A 24,344-nucleotide genomic window follows, 5' to 3' on the forward strand; every position below is an offset into this window, starting at 1 on the left:
TTTCATCACTTGAACTGTTTAGCAGACAGAAATGCTACTACATGTACTGTATATTAAAAGAATAATACATCCTTTGTGGGTGGAACTGGACACGAGCCACGTGAGGCAGAACGTTTGGTTCTGCCTCGGAACCATCTGAGTCATCGGCGTGGGCGAATCGGTAACTAAAACTCCTACATAGGTGAAAACATATCCTCCTGCCAGGTAATAAAATAGAATAAAATCCTCCTGACTATCCTGAAATCGAGGATTTTGTGCCCAGAATATTCAAGGAGAAGCTGCAAGAGTTTGGGTTCAGGCTGTCTGCGATCCAAACACTCAGCTAACTGTGATACCAGCTGTGTGTGTGTGAGTGTGTGTGTGTGTGTGTGTGTAGGAGGGGGTCACACTCACACATAGCAACAAACATACTATTAATGGAGTGTCCAGATGTAGTAACAGTACTCCAGTTTCCTGTGTCTCTTAGTTAACTGCTCTCTAAATGAAACAGTGCAGCAGTGGAAGGACCCGATGGTCTGTTCCACTCACGTTCCTGCTCCCCAAATGTTTGGATATTTTTGTGAAGTTTAATTTTGGTCATATGATTTCATCGCTGTGCTATTCACGCTGGACCACAGCTTCCAGAATCCAGCAGGGTTCAGAGGTCAGGGATGCTGTTCGGGGAGTCTTGTCGGCATTACCAGTCAGCTTTTCATGCAAGAAGCAAAAACATTTCTGCAACAAATTGGAAGGGAAGCCAGATTAGAAGTCCGGGGGTGTGATAGTGATGGATTTGTGTAGGAATTTAAGGAAAATGCAGCAAAAAAAATCAATAATAGATGCACTCAGCGAATGTTTTACTGCACAGTTTACGGGTAACTGACAAACATTCAAAAACCATAATGTCATGAAAATGAAACTAAACCCTCAGTTATTGCACTTTCTTATACGTACAGAATAAAAAAAATGAATCAATAGATTGAAAATAATAAAATTAGGTTATTTGTAATTTAAGGAAAGTCATAGCTAGATATCGCTACCAGAAGAATTTTTTAAAATTAATTTACATGGTTTAGTAGCTGCTTTCGTGTTGATTGGGGTTGTGTTCCATAGCTAATGATTTTTTTTTTTTTAATTTAGCTTTTGCAGTGACCCTCCAATAAAGGAGCTAAATTATTTACCGCAAGACAACCTTTTGAAATGTTAATTGTTGTAGCAGCTGTACCAACAACCAACAGCAGCATCGTCTCTCTCTGTCGCTGTGATTCCACACAGATGGAGACTTACTCTGGTTGCTGCCCTCATTCTTGGAAACTTTAATCTCATTTCTTTTTTCTTGCCTGTTTTTTTTTTTTTTTTTTTAGTTTCTTTTATTTTTCCCTTTCGTGTTTTCCTCAGCTGGGTTACTCACGCCAAGGCCCTCATGGAAATTCAGGGGCAGTCTGTGCAGCTGGGAATCAGGGGCTGTCAAACTCATGGCGATGGACGGAACTCGACTCCCGTTCCCTTTTTTGTTTTTCTCTCAAATTTAATGTTTAAAAGTGCTGTGTCAGATGTCAGCGGAAATATGTTTGCTCAATGAGTACACTGAGTACAACAAAACAGAAAAAAAGAAATACAGTGTGCCCTCATTCTGTGCAGTTAATGCGCTCCAGGAACCACATGCGATTGAGGAATCCGCGATCGCGATCTATTCATCCTATTATTTACGGTGATTTAAAAGTTGATGAACTGTACTGATATTAAACCACCTTTTATCTGTATTACCTCTTCCCACACCCTTATCGACTGTTTAAAGCACTTTTGTGTCTCACGGAAGTCCGAGACTGATGGAATGGAACGCACTTCCGGATGCCGTCAGCCAGTAGAATGCACGTACAGTGTTGTAATACCACAGTGAAAAAAGATTCAAAATGTGATTCAAAAATTGTGAAACATATTTATTAGAAATAAATTGCAGCTTAGCATGGATAGAGATACATTATTCCTTATCAAGTAGCAACGTGGACATGTACGTGAGCTTGTGGAAGCGGTGTTGTACCTTGACCTTGTCCCACATGGCCTTTAATGTGTGTCACAGATGCTGAAAGGCGATGATGTCATTGTAAAGTGTGTGTGGTGTGCGTGTACGAGGGTGGAGTGAGAGTGTGTTTGAGGTTTGAAGTTACTGTTGATGACATAGTGAGTGCATGTGTGGGCGTGTGTTTGCTGTTGACACTGTAAGCCTGTCTGTTTTCTATTGAGAAGAGTACAGGTTTTAAGTGTGTATGTGTGTGTAGGTGTGTGTTACTATTATGGTTTGCAGTCATACTGGGACAGCTACTGTTCTTTGTACTGACTCTTTCGTACGTGGAAACCTCAGCTCCCTCCTGTCCAGAATAGCTCTGTCGGCGATAGAGCGTAATGGAGCCTTCATCCTAGAGTTGGAATCCAGGATGCGTGCCTGTGGATCTGCCACAACACTACACCACAGGGCTGTTTGCCTGGTTACTGCCGAACCATGAGGCAGCTGTGACGTGTCCACGGTTCAGACAGACTCTGTTCGTATAGCACCGACTCCACTTAACCCACCAAGACATCGCGTAAAATGACTTCCTCTTTGGGGAAGTTGAGTCAAGTGTGGTTGATTTGTGACTGAAGGGTCACTAGCTACATCGGGTGACATGTAGAGGTGGAAAGTGACTGTGGAATATGCTCGCCTGCTGCTGTATTTGCTGTGTAGGTGTCTTAACAAGAAACAGTCCACCCAGGAACCCTTGAGACCCTAAATTCGTAGCCCATTGGGCGGGTAACTGGAGAAACAAGTGTGTAGGACTATTTGCTTCCTTTGTGTGGTTTTTCTGCATCTGGGACAACAGAGAGGTCATATTAAGGATGATATGAAAGGATATGAAGCAGGAACAGGTTCCTATATGGAACCATTCTTTGTCCAGTCCTGTGAAAATGGAGTGGTTCATAAAGGTTGTGAGATACTAGCGGTATCTCTTAGTTGAGGCTGTTGCCACCTTTTCATAAAGCAATTTGCAACCAGGTCTCACAACGTTTGTTTTAAATTTAGAATATACTGACTTCATGAGCTTCCAGACAGCTGGTGTCAGAGGTGTTAGCGAAGTAAAAGTGTTAAGGCTACTTTAATTCTTGATGATGAGGAGGTGAAGCCGGTCTGGGGCAATCTCCACCGATGACTTGTCCGAACTGGAGCCAGTCTGGAGGTTTTTAGCTGAGTCAGACTCTTTATTTGCACTGTCATTATACTGTATGATTAGCTACGTAATGCTGTACAAGTGAGTGTAATTTCTGTGTATGGCTATACTGTATGTGTCTGAGCAGGTCTGTCAGCAGTGAAGACCTATTTCATGTCTGGTCCTTACTGCCTTCCTCCACCTGGCTTCGTGGGTGTCTATAAAAAATACACCAACAGAAATCTTTGTCATTGTTCCTTCTTTTCCTGTTGGGTCTCGTGGTGAAAAGGTTACCGTTGGTACCGACTGCAGATGTTGATTTCTGACAGGAAGCATTTTTAAGCCAAAAACAGAAAGAAGTGGAAAGTTTAGCTTTAAGTGTCCTTTGTGAGGCGTTTACTTTGAGTGTCTCTGTGTTGAAGGAAAATTCCACTATTTAACCACTGTCATGTCATGGCAGCTGAAATTGTTTTCGGAGGAGTTTTGGCAGGGTTTTTAAATGTCAGTTGGGTGAAAGCTGTTGACCTGATGGTTGGAACAAAATTATCGCCAAATTTTACTGAAGAGAGTAAATTTATATATGGTCTATTTTCAGTTGTAACTAGGACGTGATGGTTTAACTGGTCGCTGTGATGTCGCTCCTCTAGTAGAACTGTAGCTAACTAGGTACCATAGAGTCAGTTAGCCAGTCCAGCTAAGTCCAGCTCATTTTCCTGGCTTGGGGGACCTCCAGTTGAAGACCCACTAAGAGGTTTGAAACCAGTTGAAGGCAGGAAATACGGTCATTGACAGTTTTAGCTCATATTTAGTCGTGCTGCCACACACTCTAGCTGGATAGCATATGTTTAGCTTTCCTCATAGATAAGGGTTCAGGTTTTTCTCATTGACAGAAAAGAAGTTGGATTTATCAAGTTGTGATCGGTTGTATTTGTTCTCATCAAAAATTGACATCTAAGGTAGTTTCCTGAATAAAAAAATAGTGTTCTTTTCCTGAATGGGTGTGGCCTTGGGAATTGGGGCTTGACATTTTTTTGATGGTCTGATGAGTGTCGGTGTGTAATTCAGACTGCACAGCGTCCTCCCAGGTCACAGATTGAAGCGCTCTAGTCTTCTTCCTCTTGGCAGCGCTTTAACCCAGTAGCTCAGTGACCTTGCATTGAATATAAGAGGCCGTGTTCGGCCTGCGCTCGTGTCAAAGCAGCAATGCAGAGCACTGTGATTCTTCCTGACAGTTCTGCATTGCGACCGAGAACTCCACTGCACCAATACTAGACCTGTGTGTGTGTTTGTGTGTGTGTGAGTGTTTACGCATTCATGCTTTAATGGTGAGTATGAGGAAACCTTTTAACAATATTGCAGCATTGTTAGGGAGCAGGGGTCAAGGCTTGGGGGGTTGTGCATCTACTAGATTTTAAATATTCTGATTTCAATTCCCATTATTTGTGAACTTGTTTCTGGTTCTTGTCAGTTTTTGATTTTCAGTTTGTTGAGGCCACGAGAGACAATCATATAAACCATCAAGCAAAACAATAGACTGCGTTATTCGTCAAAAAATGAGTCATACATTTATTTGTGCCATGTCATGAGATCATTGTTTAATTATTTATTTTGCATTTTACATTCATTCAGTCGTTTCAAAATTGTTAGGACGCGCTGCTGTCTGTTGGTTTAGAAGTAAGGGTTGGAGGAGGTGAGACGTTTCCCCCTCGCACGAAATAACTTTGGCACGGGTGTTGAACTTTGCTGACTACAAAACAAACCCTAACTGACGCTTGAAATTAATTTAGCAACCAATCAACAGATCAAAGTTAAAGTTTGAAAGGACAAACCGTTTCCAATTTGGAACAGGTTCTTGAGATCCAACCGTAATCAGAAGTAAACTTTGACACTTTGCCTCCAGCTCTGATGGGATCAAGGCTCCACCTATTTTCAGTTCAATTCTGCAGAGCGGGACATACTTTAAATTATGAAACTGACAATCACAGTTTCACATTCAAACACTTAAAAGACTTGTTTTGTCCAACCGGGAAGACAGGAAGATAAAAACTACACTTTACTAGATGAAGTGAAGGAAAATTTTTGCTCTCTTTCTTGAATAAAACTTGAAATTGAACGGCTGAATTGTTTCTTTCCTCTGCCTACGGGGGCGGTTATGTCATCGCCCATGCTTGTTTGTTTGTATGGATCCAGCTAACACACTACTCAAGTGAGAGCGCCGTCCGTTGCAGTCCTGAATATTTGCATCCATTCATGTTAATCAGGGTTTATTTGTTGCTTTTCTTTTTTCAGCCATCGGAGAGAACTTTTGCCGTAAGAAATATTGTACATGAATGTAATGTGTCAGCAAAGGTTTGAGGAACCCGCCGTATCAAACTGGAAACGCGTTGCCCCCATGAACCCCAAGTCACTTCCTGAAAAAACTGATGGTTCGGAGACCTTTGACACCATGCAGTTACAAAACCAATCACATGAACCTGTCGTATTTAAAATCTGCTGTTCAGTCAGCAACACATCTGACTTTTTCCGGATTGTCCCTGAACGCCACACTGCACTGCAAACAGCAGCGGTTGTATTTTTCCTGCCCTGGGGGGCTGGCAGCTGGTGCACCGTTTGAGTAATAAAAACGTAGACAGATATAACCCAGGGGTGTGCATACGTCAGGTGTGTGTATGCGTGTGTGTGTGTGTGTGTGTGTGTGTGTTGCTATGCAGACTTGTATGTTACATTATCTACTCTTTGCAGCTTGTTTGAGGTTTTATTTCTGCTGCAGTAGCAGCAAACAGTCATCCGAAATTCTCGTCGCCATTAAACTATGATTTGGGATCCACCGTGGAGTCACTGACACTATATTTACATGTCGACCTCTTTCTACGTCTGTGGCCTTCAGCTGCTGTAGACTAAACTGTCTGCTGTCATGAGACAAACTGTTCTAAATAGGTGTATGGGGGTGGGCTGATGTACCCCCTCCCCCCCAGTCTCCCCAGTGTTTTAAACTTCTCTGTTGTGTGTGTGTCCATTAATTTGATAGTCACCATTAAGGGTCCATCTATAAAAATAGATTGTTGTTATTCTTCTTCTGTTGTTTCCATGGAAATTGCGTTTTCTAAGTGATACCCGTGTTTATATGAGAACAAATTGTTTTAAATGTGTTTTATTTATAATTTTTTTCATTAGGAAAGTTAAATGTTTCTGGTTTTCCAGTTGTAGTTCCTATATTGTTCTGTGTAAACTGCAACTTTGGTATTTAATACACTTTTAACTTGCAGCCCACATAAATTGCATTTCCAAGTCCTATTATGAGTGAAAGCCTTTGTTTTCAGTGCACGATCCTTTATTTTGGCAGGTCATTTTGTTCTATAATACTATTTAATGCATCCTGTTGATCAACAAGCATCTTAAGTCTGCTTCAGCATCTTAAACCCTCGGAATACGCATCACAAACATCCGCAAAAAGAAAACAGAAAAGAAAAAGATTTCATAACTGATTCTGGTGCTGAAAATTCAGAAAGATGTTCCTTTAAAAAAAATTATTGAAGTAGGATTTTAATATTTGATACAGTATTCCTATTTCAATAAACATTCGTTAGATATCTAACAAGGAAAACTCTTAGAATTGCAACAAAGGGGCAATTAAATGATTAGTCACTGACAGTTGCAACACCCAATCTGTTGTTACCTGCATAAAGGAAGTCCTTTTCACTCGTCTCATTGGTTCATCGGTTTGTTTGTTAGCAGGATCACTTCTCAAATTACTGCAGGGATGGCATTTTGCTGACATTTAAATGACATTTGACTGATTTGATAAATCATATGCAAGAGGCTTGCTTGACATTCGACACTAAAACATGGTTTTGTATAAAGGTAAACTGCTAAGAAATTATGGTATTACAATATAAAATATCTGCTCAAATGAAAGGTAATCTTGTTGAAAGGAAAGAAGCTGGATCAGTTTCGTTCTGATTGTCCTGTTAGAACCCAAAGGAGCTGTGATTAACACACAATCAAAGAGCTTAAGCCAACCAATCCCTTCAGTCACTTACAGTGGACTGATGGTTAACCATCAGCTGTTGTGAAACAATGCTATTAGCTAATTCTTCTTTATAATTTCCTGTGAAGTAACCAGTTACGAAATGGAGTTATGAGGAACTGTTTAAAATCAGTGCTTACTTTCTGTAACGGGAGTGTTAAGTTGAATGTCGCAACCTCATCATCCAAGATGAAGAGACAAGATATTGTCATCCAAGAACTTTATGGGCTACGACGGTACGAATGAGTAGTCCATTTAAATGTTTTAAATCCAGCTTTATGGTTATTGTCTTTGTTGATAAATGTCCACAAGTCAGCCCTTGGTAGTCTGTTGGGGCTCCTAAATGAGAGCAGGTCCCTACAGACAGCCAGTACCACCAGTTTTTGTTTTTTTTGTCTTTGTGCACGGTGACAAGGTGCAAAGGGGGTTTCTGTAAGAAAAAAAGTCTTGTGAGGAAAAACTTCCAGTCTAAGATCACATGTTTACATGAACTAACCTGTGGGGCACACCTGTCTGTTACGAACGTACCGTAGGACTCCAACCTCTGGCCAGCAGCAACAGCAAGAGAAGTAAAGTACCATACTCAACGTGACAGCAATCAGTGGCGAGTACACACTGATGGCGTGACTCGTTATTTGGGGGGGTGTGGTTAGCCACCAGTGTGCAGTTATATATTGCGTTTTTTTTACAGCGGTAAGAAAAAAAAATCCATACTACCACAGGCATGGGTACCAATTATGTTCTGGGTGGTTTTACTCACCCAGTGGAAAGACCTGGCCCGTGTTCATCCCTTGTCAATGTGCGGTGTTTCCAGCCAGGATGAACGGAGAACCTTTAACCTTCTTAAGTTTCCTTTAGAAGTACAGAATTCCTTTCTGACCTTGCATCTATACAAGCAGTAGTGACTTTGCGGTCAACCTGGATTGTGTCCTGAACTTCCAGGGGTTTTTCAATCATCTTTAAAATGCACTGCTCTGCTGCTAGTAAATTTGTCCATGTTACTGATTTGTTATATATCAGTGTGAATGTGCTCCTGGGTACCTTTGGAGAACTTGTTTTTGGCTTATTGAGCTGATCACCACCTTCTTGTGACCTGTGCAAGCTTGCAGCGGATGGGTTCATGGAAGCCAGATAACGAAAAGATCCTCGGCATGTTGAACTTGCTTCGCAGTCTGGACCTCAGTCTGGCGTGGACGTGCTATCATGTGGATGTTTTTGCAAATTTACTGGAAGCCTTGTTTGCAATACATGTTCTGCTGGAGTTCAGGAAGGAGGCAAATGTCTGGGTTTTTGCACAATGAGAGGCTGTTTCTTTTGTTCAAAATGCTTCAGCAAAAATTTAAAGGGTAAGAGCAGCAAAAAGCAATGTAACACAAATTCTTTTATATTGAAAAAGATTTAAATAGAAGTTATAACAGTAAACATGGCAGAGACAAGCATCCTTGGTTTAAAAAAAAATGTTGTTCCAGATCTTCAGTTCTAAAAGACTTACTTTGGATATGAGGGGGATAATAACTGAATGCTGCTTCTCCATTTTTAATTTTGATTCTTGGAACAGAGCCTGGACCTATCCCAGGAAACGTGAAGGTGTAGATGACTGATAACCAAACAAAGGATCAGAATCGTATCTCAGTGCTTTACACATCAGCAGACAGAAAGTATTTAAAGCTCTTAGAAATGAGCTGATATGGTCTACTTTCCTGGTCTTAGTAACCAACAATGTTCTGAATCAGTACTGACCTTAAATTTTACTTTCATGTCCCAAAATATGATTTCAGTTTAAAGAAGTCCGGAATCCAGCAATTGATTTTCCTTAATCCACCGAACCAGATCTTTCATTGGATTAAGGTTCCCTGGTGATATTGTTACGTATATCTGTGGGTCACTTTCATAATGATGGCAACATATTACCTTTATATAGCTTGAGATAGTACAAGAAGACCCAGAATGGAGCCATGGGGAATTCCCCATGTGGTTAGCACTAGGGGATATATATCATTCATCTTTCTCACTCAATCTTAGCCTCTTTTACTCTCAGGTGTGCATAAACTTCAAGTAATGAACATTTAAAGTAAAACAAATATGTGAAGTTATCAGTTATTGAACACAGCCCTATCTATAAATAACATTAACTTTCTAATCATAGTGAACAGCGGGGCATGTTTCCAGACCTGGCGGCATGATTCTCCTCACATCAGCTGCGGTTCCTGACGTAGCAGGTCCTCTTGAGCGTAGATCAAACACGTTTCGCTCATCTTCCAGCGCGACCTTCCCTCCAAATGGGATGAATCATCCATTCGTATCGATGTAAGGATGGATGTTACAATCGGTTGTCCGGCTGACCAAAGGTTTGAATTTGGACGGTCTATGCTGGGATGTTAGCGAGTAATTCTGATGGATCCATGAGCAGCACACTGGAAGAACACAACAATAGTGCTGTTGTTGTTTCAGCCATTGGCCACTGATCATATGAGAGCTGCTAATGATCGTTTGAACAAGGATCGGTGTGTGTGTGTGTGTGCGTGTGTGTGTGGATGTGTTTACATTTTTGTGTATTTGGCATGACATGTTAGGTTTTTGAAAGAAGACAAACATGTGACAGGAAGTCGGCACATGGTGATTCATAAAGCACATGTTAGACTCAGAGTCAGACTCTCTTGACTCCTGTTTGTGCAGGAATTTCCAGCTAAAGGTCAAACACAAATTCAATATGAAGATGAATTTCAAATCACAAGCTAATTTTTATGGGATGCCCACAACTGTACTGTGTGTCTGTGTGTGTGTGTCTGTGTGTGCGTGTGCATGCGTGCGTGTGTGGCCAATAAGTGTGTAAAGGAGAGCAGTAGGTCAAGACGTTCAGACACCCAGCGGTGTTTTTAAAATATTGTTGCCTGTCAGTTATTTTTAGGTCACACATTTAGTCTGCTCGGCATGAAACACACACACACACACACACACACACACACACACACACACACACACACACACACACACACACTCTAGTGCCACCTGCTGACGGTACATTTGTTGTGTAGACAGCTGCTGGGGGGTGTTGGAGGTGTTTTCAAGTTGTATTTTTTGCCACCTTTGATAGGTTTCCTCTTTCACTCTTTGGGCTGAATTGACAGATGCATCCATTTATTTAAATCCTTATTTCCATAACTTCAGTTCAGGTCATCAAATAGTTAAACAGCGTTTTTTTTATTTTGATCATCAAAATCAATATCTAACACACTGATTTGAAACTAAAAATTGCATTTCTTGCTGCTCAATGACAGCAAGAGGTCTGGGGTTTTTTTTACCATTTATTCTTAAAGGGTGGTTTAATAATGTTAGTTTGGAGCAGGAAAACCAGCAAACATCAAACACGCCAATGTCCCAGAGGTGATGGAGTATTCCTGTGGAAAACTTATTTAGAAAACCATCGCTGTTGGTCAGAAGGAGATCGGTCACCGTGTCACCGCTGCTTCTGTCCGTCCAAAGAAAAGCTGCTGATGCTGTTTTCTCTTTGTCTTTCCTCAGGTTGACTGAATTCATCCACGGAGCGTTGAAGCAGGACCGAGCAGCGTTAGCAGACCAAAGGTACCGAAGTCTCCTAGCATTGCCTTAGTTGCATGTTTCATGAGGTCTTGTAGCTGTTTTGGGTTGGTTTGACCCACGTTTTGTATGTTGCACCATTAACACCCCCACCCTGACCTTACTGATGCTCCTAAACGAGAGCGGCTCCCTGCGGCCAGCAGAAACCAGCGGAGGCTCTTACGGCGGCAGATTAACGTCCATATTTTGAAATGTTCACCAATCGTGTAAATTGTGATTGTTGGATCGAAAACTTGTCTGTAAAAGTTGCTGACATCTGTTTCAGATATGCTGTTCAACATTTATTACCGTCCCACCATGTTCATAGTTGAGGCGTACCCCAAAAAAAACCAGCCCAGCACTCGACTGATGGTTTTGGCGAGTTGTGGGGAGGTTTCCAAAATAAATGTTCTCGTAGTGAATATGACAGTTAATCACTCCCAGCCTCTTGTGGAGTTGTGTCGAGCCCTGTGGAAAAATGAATATCTGTGTGGAAGGAGGCTCCAACATTCACCCACAGCCAACCGTCCAGCGGCTGAATCTTGAATCTGCGGTCGCATCGCATTCGTTTCCTGGATAGAAACAAGCCCGATGAGTTTGGTTTCTATAGTGTAAAGTGACATGACACTGGTTGTGTGTCTGATTTTTTATTTATTAATGTGCTAAACGTCTCTGTCGTCTTTAAAGCCGGTAACAGCTTATTTTTTGCCATTATTTATTGTAACCTCATGCTCGCTAAGAAGCTTGTACGGATCAACCCCAAGGGTATTACATATGAATTATTACAATGCTAAAAGACCAGAAGACATAATTCATTAGATCGTGGGACTTATCTTTACCCCCCCACCCTCCAATTAAACTTTGCTGTAGTATATTTTGTGAAGCGGTTCAGCTGGGGACAAATCCACTAATGTTGGTTTAAATCAAGATAGAGATAAAGTTGGGGGATACGACAGCCGTTCTCCGCTTCCATCTGGAATTCTTTATTAGCATGTTTGGTTTGCTGAAACAATATTTGATATTATTAGAATGCACGAGAAACCAGTTTAAAACCAGTCGTGTGTGGAATGAATGCTCATGCACCGCCTACAGGGTGGGCCAGGATTCTTCCAGCGGAATGCAGTGCATGCTGGTTATTTTATTTTATTTTTGTTAAAAGCACGTTTGTGTCTCACAGACGGCATTCCGACCCTCACGGAACGGAGTGCACTGCCGTCAGCCAATAGAATGCGCGTACGGTATCACGTGACTACCTACATAAAATTTGCGATGAGGTGAAGCCGCGTGTGTGGATGCGTGAACGCGCCAGGGATTACGGTACTTTGGGTCCACGTGGGTGGGGGGATGGAGGGGGTGGCAAATGATGTCCACAGGGGTAAATTGAATGAAGGGCGACGCTTCCACCCTGTGTTCATCATTGTTTGGGGTAAATCCATTCAGCTGCAGCCGAATCAACTTCCTGCTGCCTCTTGTTTGTTTCTCTTGAAGCAAAAATAGAACACATTTCTTCTCTCTAGTGTGTGTGTGTGTGTGTATGTGTGTGTGTGTGTGTGTGTGTGTGTGTGTGTGTGTGTGTGTGTGTGTGTGTGTGTGTGTATCACGTTACAAAGCGGCAGCTGAGCACCCTCGGGATGTTCTGGGTGCAGTCTCTAGGGCGCACACACACACACACACACACAGATGCATACACACATTATTGGGTGTAATTTTGGCCACATTGCCTGCAAGCAAACTTAGTGTGTGCGTCTCTTCCTCATCTGACCACACGTGCTGAGGATTATGGGTATCTTTGTGAGTCACACGGTGACGCTACGTCAAAGCTGTAGAAGTCGGCGACCAGCTAGCGTTCGATAGCCTTAAGGTGCCGCAGAGCAAACGGGATCGGTCCACGTTCCTTCTCCTCTGACTCAATCTTTGCGTTCAGAGGCAGACACAGCTGTTAATCTGAGGCAGGAAATGATGTAATCCCTCCTGTTGGTCTCAGGGGAAGTGATGTCATTGTTGCTGTATCTGCAGGCGGCTCCTCGGTCATCCCCTGCTTCCTCTGCCTCTCGCTTTTCTCCTTCCTGTGCGCTGCAACGAATATTTTGGTACCTCCGTATGATACGGTGACCTCATGAAGGTTCGCCTCGTGAGAATGTTGAATCGTCATGATAAACAATGATACCCTGACAACAACAACAACAACAACAACATCCAGAGTCCAGACTTGAGCCAAGCTGAGAGACTCTGACCTATAAGAAACAGAGATCAACAGCTTCACTGCAGGATCCGCCATGGCAGCGCTTCAGGCCTTTCACACACACACACACACACACACAAACAAACACACACACACACACGCACACACTTGCAATGGATGTCGCAGTGTGAGCCCTCTTGCTAATTATGTTCCCTGGAGAGAGAGGAGCACACACACTTACAGTACGCTGGCGGTGTGTACAGTGTGTCTACAGCATGTGGTGGAGTCTGACAGGAAATGACACGCTGCAGTAAAACCATGTTTTCCATCTTACTTGGCGTGTTCTCTGATGTCACACGTGATGCGCTTCAGCCTGGATGGAGTGCCGGAAGGCAAACGTGGAAAACTAAGATATAGGAAGAGAAAGGTAGGATGGTTACGTAACAGAACTGGATGTACCTTCAACCTGGGCCAAACGGTCCTACGTGTCCGTTTGACCGGTCAGGAGGCTCAGGCTCCTCCCCCCTACGGACCGGCTCTGCCCCCTATGAACGCTCCCTCTGACAGAAATCAATCTGCCCCCTCGACCCGCATCCGCTACAAAGTATTGTAGGCTCTCATCCAGCCGCCACACACAGGTGGAGCTCCTGGTGGAGCTCCTGGTGGAGGTGATGGTGGAGGTGATGGGCGTCTGAGAGGAGTCTGGAAGCCGTCCCTTCAGACAAGTGGAAAAAGTGAGGAATCAGAAGGAAATGGTTTTAGAGTGTCTGGTAAAGATTTAGCACGGTCAGTCCTTCAGTGTGTGTGTGTGTGTGTGTGTGTGTGTGTGTGTGTGTGTGTGTGTGTGTGTGTGTGTGTGTGTGTGTGTGTGTGTGTGTGTGTGTGTAAGAGAGAGAGAAAGCGAACATCTCAGTTTACAGTCTGGATTTACTTGTTCTTTTTTTCCTCTGGATCTGATTTATAACTTCGTTTCACAAAAACCCAGTAACCCGGCCTAAAAATACCAGTTTGTGTGGGTGTGTGTGTGTTAGTGTGTGTGTTAGTGTGTGTGGGGGGCGTGTGTGTCGTCCTGATATAGAGCCGTGGGAACAGGCCACATTGCACGTAGCTGGAAGGAACTTCTTCTGTTGTTGTTGTGTTAGCGCAGTGGACCAGTGTGAGGACTGGGAGCTGCCCAGTACAGCTGTCATGACGTTGCTCAAGGGCACCAAAGCAGTGGATGCTGATGGAGCAGCGAGGAGTTGAACGTTCTGCCGTTGCTAGAGGAGAAGCAGAGGCCGCAGAGTGAGGAGGAAGAGGAGATGGAGGGATAGACGAGGAAGAGGGGAGAGAGGAACAAACTGAAGGGATGAAGGAGGAGTGGAGGATGGAAGGATGATTGCATGGTTCCATCTGACGGGCGGGAGGAGTGCGGCAGCAGCAGAAAAGTAATTACTGTTTGCTTTGGACGCAGGCGACGCTTCTATCCCATCAGGACGACCTGCTGCATCAGCTCCGGTCCTCAGAGCGCCGCCTTTAACCCGGTGGTGCGTTCACTGTCCTCACTCAGCAGCGAATAGCATAACACAGAGACAAGCAAACTGACGCCGGGTTTTAACCCGAGGCGGCGTCAGCATCCGCCCGGCGAGAGCATCCTTTGACCGGGCGAGATGCGAGCCTCCACAGACACGGGTGGAGATATAACGTCTTCATCCAAACGGGTAATGTCAGTACAGTGTTATCGATTCCCGTGAACTGGAAGCAGATCTGATTAGATTTGTTTTTTTGTTTGTTTGTTTGTTTCTTGCATGTTTCACATATCGTGAAGGAATTTTCTTCTCGTTCATTTTGATGCTTGGCAAGAAAAACGTTTCATTCATGGGACTGAATCTGAGGTTCACCTGCAGGCAGCCGATGGCGGACAAGAGAGCAGCTGTGACAGTTTTTCATCGGGCTCCTCTGGTCCCTCAGCAGCCCCCCCCAAACACACACACCCCCACACACACACACACACACACACACACACACACACACACACGCTCTTATCCTCTAGTCTAAATGACAGACCTCACTAACCGCAGGGATCTAATTGTAGCGCCACTCCTCAGCGTGTTTTTTTTCAATGTGTTTGCATGTGGGTGTGTGTGGCATTCTGCTCTCTAATCTTATGAGCGTGTGTGTGTGTGTGTGTATATGCGTGTGTGTGTGCATGCGTGTTTGTATGTGCATGCATATGTGTGTGTTGGCTAGCCGTCTTTCCCTGGAGTGGGACAGAGGAGGTTGCAAGCATAACAGCTCCCCAGGAATAGAAGTGTGCCCTGGGCTAAACTCTGGGGGTTGCCTGGGTGGAGTTCTGGAGGAGGTGGTGGTTCATAATCATTTGTGATGTTTCAAACAAACGTGCTTTATGTAGAGTTTCAGACACGACTGTGGCGTCGGGGCTTGTATTTAGAGCTTGGACATAAAGATTGTTTTCATCATTTTCGCTAAAATGTCCTTTTTCAGTTTCGCTTTTTTTCTCAAGATCAAATCAGCACAAGCAATATTTGTTGTTATTTGACATGACGTAATATGATATGATACAGAACAATACACTACAATGAGGTGCAATAAGATATGTTGTATTTTCAGATTGTTTTTCCTCCTTCAGCTGCAGTCGGAGTTTCTCCACCTCCTGATCTGCCTCCAGACACGTTCAGTTCACGTCAGGTCGCATCTTCCCTGCAGTCCAAGTATTATACACGTGGCAACACACTGGACAACACTTTTGACCAGCAACTGGTCAATAAGGATATTTTCGTGCAATAAATTTTCAAATTACCGTTTCAATTTACATCCGGTTGATTAATGGCAAACAGTTATAGAGGAAAATATTTGCTACTGCTTGTCATCATAGAGAAGAATCTAACAGCTGTCCTGTGTCTGTTATCTGTCCTCCAATGTGTGTGTGTGTGTGTGTGTGTGTGTGTGTGTGTGTGTGTGTGTGTGTGTGTGTGTGTGTGTGTTTGTTTTATTGCTGTCATTAATCACATCAACACTCTCCAAAACTATGTTGACTTATTCTTATTATATAAACAATTTATACCCCTACCCCCGCCAACACACACACACACACACACACACACACACACACACACACACACACACACACACACACACACACACACACACACTACCTTAATCTCTCATAATCTCTCCTCTGTCATATTTCTTTATTATAAATCACGTTTACGATTATTTTCCTTAGACCTTGGAACAAATGGTTCCGTCTGCCCCTGAATATTGTTGGAAGTATAAAGTTAACAGACTTTTAACACCTGGATTTATGAAATGCACGTTTTCATCGTTAATGAATTCAGCTGTTTCTCTGTAAAAACCCAATATGGTCACAAAAACTGAGGAAAGCAGAGTAGCCCACATTGACGACGCAGGTTTCCTCTGGACAATGTGAACGGCAGAGATCTAATGATCCAGATTCACACGCGGTCCTAAATCAGATCCGTGTCTGATTCCTGCAGAAATGTCACTCCAATAAATCGTTTTAGTGCGGATCTCAATTTTTGTCTCAAAGCTGACTTCTGGAGACTTTCTTTCTCTTGGTTGATGATGATGATGTTCCAACTGAGGATGTTCCAAAGAGCCGACTGGAGGATGTGACACGTTGTGTAGTTCAGACTGTCGTCCACCAGGTGGAGCTGATGGTTCAGTCTGTCCCCACATTAATCAGCATCCTCTCTTGCCCTCTTCATTTTCCGTCTCCTCCTTAGATGGATCGACTATCGGACGAGGAGGTGGAGGTGAGGGAGGAAGAGGAGGAGGAAGAGGAGGACAGTGATAAGGAAGACCAGGACCTGGATAAGATGTTTGGAGCCTGGCTTGGCGAGCTGGACAAACTGACACAGGTACAAACAGCAGTAAGTGCACCGAGCTAATGGACCAAGTATATTTTATATTATATTAGCATGTGGTGTCATTAGTTGTGCTAAAGCTGACATGAATGCACTCTGGTGGAAGCAGGAAATAAATGAGCACTTTCTCCTGTCTATCCAGAGTCTGGATGATGGGCGTCCAGAGCAACACCCTCAGCAGAAAGCCCCCCTCAGACAAGAGACCAACATGGCCAACTTCTCCTACAGATTCTCCATCTACAACATCAACGGTTTGACACGCAGACATTTTTCTTTTCTTTTCAAGCGTGATCTATTTAGATCAGCAGACGTTTCTTCTCTGTGAGGTCCGACCGTCTCGATGTCTGCGTGTCTACAGAGGCGTTGAACCAGGGCGAGAACGTGGATCTGGATTCGCTCATGGCCGACCTCTGCTCCATCGAGCAGGAGCTCAGCACCATCAACGCCAAACCCAACAGCGCCGGCGGCATGGCTCGCCTGGGGCTGACCGACACCAAGGTGCAGATTTATAATCACAGCTAAAATATTGAACTCTCCTGGTTTCTTAAGAATTTCATGTTTTGTCTTCAGGTTCGTCAGAAGCCTCCGGCAGGCCGCAGCAGCACCAAGCAGCAGGCTACCGGGGGCGGCGGCGGCAGTGGAGGAAGTAGCAGTAACAGTGTTAGTGGTGGAGGGGGCAGCAGCGGGGCGAGCAGCAGCAGCAGCAGCACCAGAGCATCACCGGCCGGCACTATTCGAGCTCCCATAGGGCATCATGGGAGACCGGCGCTGGCCTCTAACTTCAGCCTCGATGACATCACCGCCCAGCTAGAGAAGGTGACATTTATCCCGCTTCACATCGCGTGTCCTGTTGCGTGTTTCCTCTTGACTCTACCCCGTCCGTCGTTCTCCATCTGATTACCCATCAGGCCTCTCTCAGTATGGATGAAGCTGCTCGTCAGACCTCCTCCCACTCTCTCAGCTCTGCCTCCTCCTCCTCCTGCACATCAGCCTCGATGCGGCGGCCTGGATCCTCCCAACGCCAACATCGACGCACAGGATCGGTCGGCACAGTCAGCGAACATGAGGTTAAAAAAAAATCATCTTTAGCATTTAGCATTCTGTGAATGTTAAGAAAAATCACATTATCGTTTTTCATATTAAATATAATAATAATATTCAGTCAGTGCTCAGAGATGCATAATGTATTGTATTATTACTAATGCGTGACCATATAGCGCCCCCTGGTGTTCAGGTTATTACCAGTGCCCTGCTACGCTGATTTGGACACTTGAGACCTCCACCTGACGCTTCTCTACCTGCAGCTTTTCTGACCCCCCCTCCCCCTCCTCTGTGTCCTTTTAGGTGCGTTCCATCGTTCACTCCTCGCGCTCCTCCGTCGCCTCCGCCTCCGGGGTCTCCGTTAACTCTGCTTCTTCCATGGATTCTCTGGACAGCGTTCTTCGCTCGGAGTCGGACGGTCAGCAGACTCCGGCCGCCGCTGGTCAGACTCACCTCAACACAGAGGTACGCTTCTGAACGGCTCTGGGGATTCACACAAGTAAAGAATTTCTCTTTGCTCATGTTCGTTCGTATTTCAGGTCTTCTCTGGTTTTTATGCCTCTGGTCCAGCTCCAGTTTGTGTTGCAGCAGATATGAAAGAAAAGGAATGAATAACATGAGAAGAAGGAGATTAGAGGCTTTAGTGAGTCAGCAAATAATGAGGGAAAGGCAGCGTTAGAAGTGAAGGGTGAACAGAGACAGAGCGGCTCATGAAAGGGTCGAAGTAGGACAGAAGGAGAGGAGTAGCAGTACTACCGCTGATGGTACTACTACTGATAGTACTACTGCTGTTACTACTATTATTAGTTCTACTACTGTAGTACTTTGTCTCATAAAGAGCAGCTCTCACAGCTGATCTGTCTCCCAGAGGGACTCAAAACACACACACACACACACACAATTACTGTGGGTCACATTTTTGCCAAAGGGAAAAGCTGTGTGTGTTTCTGTGTCTATATCCGTGTGTGTGTGTGTGTGTGTCTGTGTGTGTGTGTGTGACCTAGATATGATTTTTAATCTCTAGTTCTTGAACGATTTCTTTCTATAAAATGGTTTCTAGTGATTGAAACACTCAGCAGATTATAGAAGATAAGAATAAGAAGAAGTGTGTTGGTATTTGAAGCTCTATTTTCATATCTAAATGATGAATGGGGAAACAGTGAAGTAAAACATTTGTGATTTTTTTTTTTGAAAGTATAGGGAAATATTAGTAGATTAGAAAATCTGAAACTGGACCGAGACATAAAAGCATAGAACTAACTATCACTCCATGATGAACCTGGTTAATGATTAATTAAATAAGTACTGATTCTGCTCTCTGCTGCATTTCCAGCTTCCTACATCTTGAGCATGAACTCTGAGTTGTGCCTTCGTTTCCCTTCTCTCGGTATATATGAGATTAAATGTTTATGTATTTTCAGTATTTTCAATTCTGGTCACTTTCAGCTTTTTAAATCAGTGATGTGGATGTTTTTCTGCCGCAGCGCTCTGATTGGTCACACAGCTTTTCTGCTAAACTGACGCTGCCACCACACTGAACTCACTCTGTCTCTCTCTTTCAAGCACTCCTATCTGGACAAGGAAACCTCTCTGATTCTGAGAAACATAGCAGGAAAGCCCTCCCACCTGCTGACCAAGGTGATACCGTCATCACTACTGCGCGCCCCCCACCCCCGCCTTTTCTTGCATGGCAACAGCTGTCCCGCTTTGTATGTCTGTGCATGAATTAATGAGCATGCTAGTTGCGTTTTGAGGACTGTGTGGGTGTTCACATCTTTTTTTCACCATCTCCTCAGAGGAGGGACTAGTTTGTGTTGTTGTTGTTGTTGTTGTTGTCATGCAGTTTGCAACGGGATGCTGACCTCAAAGCTTTTAGGAGTTGTGCTACAACATGGTGACCCTATGGCATGTTGAAAACCGCTTTTTATCTGTACTTTGGCAGTGAACTATTCCAAAGCCGCGTTAAGTTATCGTTGTCACCATGTTGGAGCATTTGTTCTGCAAAGCTCTGTGAAGAGCATCCATTTTTGTGTCCTCCTGTATCTGTGAGGGATTAGAAAACAGAGGCTTCTCCAACATGTTTCTACTCCTCATCCGGCGTCTCCACGGCGATGATGAGATGCTTTGAGTCCAGTCAGCACCTGGAATTTGTTTTATTATATTAAATTAACTGAATAACGCTTTGGAACAGTCCTTTACATGGGACAGTCCTTTATTTTGGACAGTCGATTATTTGGAACAGTCACTTTTTGGACAGTTCTTTTTTTTGTGCTTTAATGTGAGGGTATATTAAATTTAGATTATGTTCCTTCCATCTTATCATCGTTATACTTCGTTTATTGTATAAAACTGTGTCTGTTGGACATTTTCTGTAATTGTGCTTCTATAGCTTCTCCTCTAAATGAATGATAAAGAGAAAAATGTTTGTCGCTAACTCCGAGGGTAAATCACATCAAGCTGGTGACGCACGTTCTTTGGGATTGCTCTGTGAGAGGTTTACTTGTAATGAAATATCTGAGTAACAAGGCAGTAAAACTGGAGAAGATGGACGTTTGTTCATTTTTCATGGAACAAAACAAAACATGTGACAGTCAGCGCTCCTGGGTCTGCTCTCCGTCTGCTCTCATCATTCATTGGACGACTGTATTTGCGTTGCACATTTTAACTTATTGAAAGGTGGCCTTCGATAAATATTATGTATTATATAAGGACAAGTTTTCTAACAATCCTTCATGGGCGACAAACACAACTAGCTTAGAACTCTTCGTATTTACTTTCAAGTCATTTTTCCACGCGGAGCTTCCTGATGGTCTTTGCTTTGGTTCTTCAGGTTCTGCTTGACTGTTTATTTGGAGAACATGATCCTCCGTCTGAACACCCACCACCATTGATCCGTTTGGTGATGGCTGTTTGGAGCTGGGCCAGTAGCATTAGTGGACTTTAGCGGATGATCCCATTGCGCGCTGATCAATGCAGATAATGGGACTAGCTACGGCTCAAATTGTTGTTGTTGTTGAAGCCTGATCAGCAGGCTGCTGGTCACCACCCTGTCCAGGGGGGTGGAGTGCAGAAATAACCAATATATTAATTGTTTTTTTGCCCCCATTCTGATAAGAAAAGCTTCGTAACTTTTCCAGTGGAGTGAGTAAAAGTTTGCTTTGTGGGACCAGCTGATCGGCTGACTGTGGGCAGTGATGTGAAATACACACAAAACATCCCAAATTCATGAAATTTAGGGAACTTCTAAATTGACAGCTGCACCACTGCATCCTCCAGCACAGGCTGACCCGTTTGAGCCGTACCTTAACGAAGGAATTTCTTGGTTCTAGGACACAGAGGACGTTACACAATGGTGGTGCGCACTCGTGCTTCTTGTTCAAATACTTCTAATAATAATAATTATAATAATAAAAATAATAAGCACTTGTTTTTTCATGTTCTTGTATGAAAAGTTCTCTATAGATAAAGTTGATTTGATTTGATAATACAGGAGGTGCATCGTTCACTTTGACACTCGTGCACCACTTTTGTGCCTTAGCGTGATTTGTCATTTGATTGGACGATCCAGCAGATGAAAAGGTTTGATTGGATGTTAGGGGAAGGAGCCAGATGTGGGGGTAATCCCCTTTTGGTGCAGAGATAGGTGATTCCCTGTAGCGTCACACACACACACACACACACACACACACACACACACACACACACACACACACACACACAGCTGCTGGCGGCTGTTGCAGCTCTTTTCTTTGACTGTCTTTGTAATGGCAGCAGACATATAAATCTTTTACATGGTATGTTTTTTTAATCTGTTTCAGTGTGGAGAATAAATATCAAACATCTAATTTCTTGTATCGGTCAGTGATGGTTTTTCCCAGTAGGGCAGTAATACTCCAGACGTCAGTGTGGACATGTGGGCCCAAATGAAGTGAATATGGTCAGATTAATTCTTTACTTAAAAGATCTATTCGTCTCCGAGCAGCTGCTTCAAATCCAGCTTTTACTGCCGTGGAGAACGCCCGTCCTATCGCCTCTCCATGTTTCCTTCCAGCAGTAATTGTGACTCTACTGATTCGGGTCAAAAAAACACTCTGACCTGCCTCTGAAAGTGTCTGGACCCAGATTAGAGGAATAGGGGATCGCAGAATGGACCTTGAGTTTTCAGACAGATTAGGAGCTGCGAGGCCGCTCTTATTTCTGCAGCAAAGATTAAACCGAGGGTGAAGTTATCACAGCCACACACAGATGTGTGTGTGTGTGTGTGTGTGTGTGTGTGCGTGTGCGTGTGCGTGTGCGTGTGTGGCACACCCTTTCTGTGTCAGTGTCACGCTGCCTCCGTGATAAATGCTTTCCACCCACACGTTTTCTCGTTCACACACAGCTGGCCCACTTCTGCTGTCTGTTGAGTCTCATCGCTCCGATGTGTTTCGAGCCTACGGTGGCTCAAGAGGGACACATTGCCTGTGACTTCAAAGGCGTGAGCTAATTTTAGTGGCTTCATGATGTAGGTCACCTGGAAGGAGGCGACAGAAAGCGAAGCGCTGAAAGAAATCCTTATTGTCAAATAGAAACTGAGCATTTAATGTCCAAATAAAAATGTGGTGCGAAAGATAGATTTTAGTTTAATGGATTAGTTGATAAGACACTGATTTTTAAGTACAGTCATTCCTCATTTAGTCTCACTAAACACTTTAATTACATCGCTGTTGATCTATTTCTCCAGAGTCACAGATAGAAAGAAAATAGTTGTGAGTCTCTTAAAAGTGTCTCCCAGGCTTTTTATTATTTTATTATTTTATTTTTATGTTTATTTCTGCTTCCAGTACAAATGTCAGAGATCAGCCATTTGGTAATTAAAATTATAAATCATAAATTGTATTTTCAAATGAAGTAAATACCCAGATTATAACCTAGTTGCTTCAGTATCATATTCATTTGATATAATCTGTCTTTTGCATCATGATAACGCTAACTTTTTATTAGTTATTTTTGGGAGTCATTAAAATATTGACTCTAATCCCCGAGTCACTCCTTTGTTTAAAAGGTACTAGCAGATTATTACGTATTATGTAACATAATTTTCAAATTAAAACCCCACATTTTATTTTCAGCTGTATTTAAGATCAAATGGTTGTTATGTAAGTGTAACACCTCTGCAGCACTGCTGCTGATGGGACTTACGTAATTTGAGAAAGATTTTTCAAGTCAGACCAACAATATAACCATCAGTCACTGACCGGGGGTACAAAAAAACCATACGAATTAAACATGGAAGTACATTTTCACCATTTAGTTCGGCAAAAACAAGTTGCATGCCGAACCACATCATCGTCTCTCTTGGTGCTCATTCCATTTGGATTCCGCACAGAAAAGTGTGACAGGGAAGTGAGAAATATTCCGTATCCGATCGGAGAGCACATATGATGAGGTTGTTTTCATAGACAGACTTTAGAAAGAGTTTTATGTTATAGTCCATTAAGGCTTCAATGCTTTTAATGTCAATCTACGTGAAGATATTGGGAGCAGTGTGAGAGGCGTTAACCTCCACTGACAAACAGCTGAGCATCTCGTCTTCCTCGTCCCCTTCGCTTTCACTCCTGCTTCTGTGTGTGTGTGTGTGTGTGTGTGTGTGTGTGTGTGTGTGTATGTGTGTTTTGGCAAAAGCGTAGCACCAGATTGTACAATAGGGCTGGCAGAATTAATCGACATAAGTGATGACGATTGGATTCATTAGCTGCACTTAGCACACATATTTCATGTGTTTTCTACTATGTTAATAATAATAATTCTTTAGTTATGGGTACAGACCTGTTGTTACTATTTTTGATCCCAAAGATAAATTAATGAAAAAAATAAAATAAAATAAACCTGAGCTATTTCTTTTTTGTGGCAAAATTCAATTCCTTATTTTACTCAGCTGTTTGCACTTTATGCTACTCAGTTAACAATTGTTTAACTATGTAGCATAAATTCCTTGTCATTAATGGTTTAATGAACCATCATCTTAATTTTTAGTTAGCATATACCTTGAACACTTCAAGCTGAAAACTAATGATGCTTTTATAAGAGCAGCTTCATGCTGGTGCGGTAAGGTGTGTGTTTCACATTCAATTTACAATCAATACAATCTGATTAGTCGAGTAATCAAAAAAATAATGGGTGATTATTCGACTATCTGACAGCCCTGTTGTACAGACATCCAGACTGGGAGGGGAAGTGACCTCAGACAGAGAGGTGAGGTGAGGCTGCGAAACGCGAGGCAAAAAACAAATCTGGTAGGAACCAGAAAGACGAGGAGAGAGGAGAGCGACTGCTATGATGATGATGATGGGGGTTGGGGGGGGCAGCTTGAGATAAAGCGACCGGCGCTTCTGTGTGGACGGGAGTGGCCCCTCCCCCACGCACATCCATCTCTACGTCCCTCTTTCCCCGGCATTCCCTCCCCCTCACCCGTCCAGGGAGGATGTGAT

At 43.4% G+C, this 24,344-nt stretch overlaps 1 protein-coding gene across 4 annotated transcripts in view; it reads left to right on the forward strand.

The window, feature by feature from the left end:
* Nucleotides 1–24,344, forward strand: part of raph1a (Ras association (RalGDS/AF-6) and pleckstrin homology domains 1a) — a 36,533-nt gene that overhangs the window by 2,690 nt on the left and 9,499 nt on the right. Inside the window, exons 2-9 of one of the 4 annotated variants that reach the window (XM_068328586.1) lie at nt 10,711–10,770; nt 16,693–16,839; nt 16,976–17,084; nt 17,192–17,331; nt 17,404–17,649; nt 17,742–17,900; nt 18,178–18,339; nt 19,438–19,512. In XM_068328586.1, the coding sequence (XP_068184687.1) occupies nt 16,693–16,839; nt 16,976–17,084; nt 17,192–17,331; nt 17,404–17,649; nt 17,742–17,900; nt 18,178–18,339; nt 19,438–19,512 (1,038 nt within the window). In that variant the 5' untranslated portion in view covers nt 10,711–10,770. The remainder of the gene's footprint in view (nt 1–10,710; nt 10,771–16,692; nt 16,840–16,975; nt 17,085–17,191; nt 17,332–17,403; nt 17,650–17,741; nt 17,901–18,177; nt 18,340–19,437; nt 19,513–24,344) is intronic. The other 3 variants (XM_068328587.1, XM_068328588.1, XM_068328589.1) reach the window with 3 other exon arrangements.

This window comes from Antennarius striatus, chromosome 12, assembly GCF_040054535.1.
Source record: "Antennarius striatus isolate MH-2024 chromosome 12, ASM4005453v1, whole genome shotgun sequence".
NCBI classification, from domain to species: domain Eukaryota; kingdom Metazoa; phylum Chordata; class Actinopteri; order Lophiiformes; family Antennariidae; genus Antennarius; species Antennarius striatus.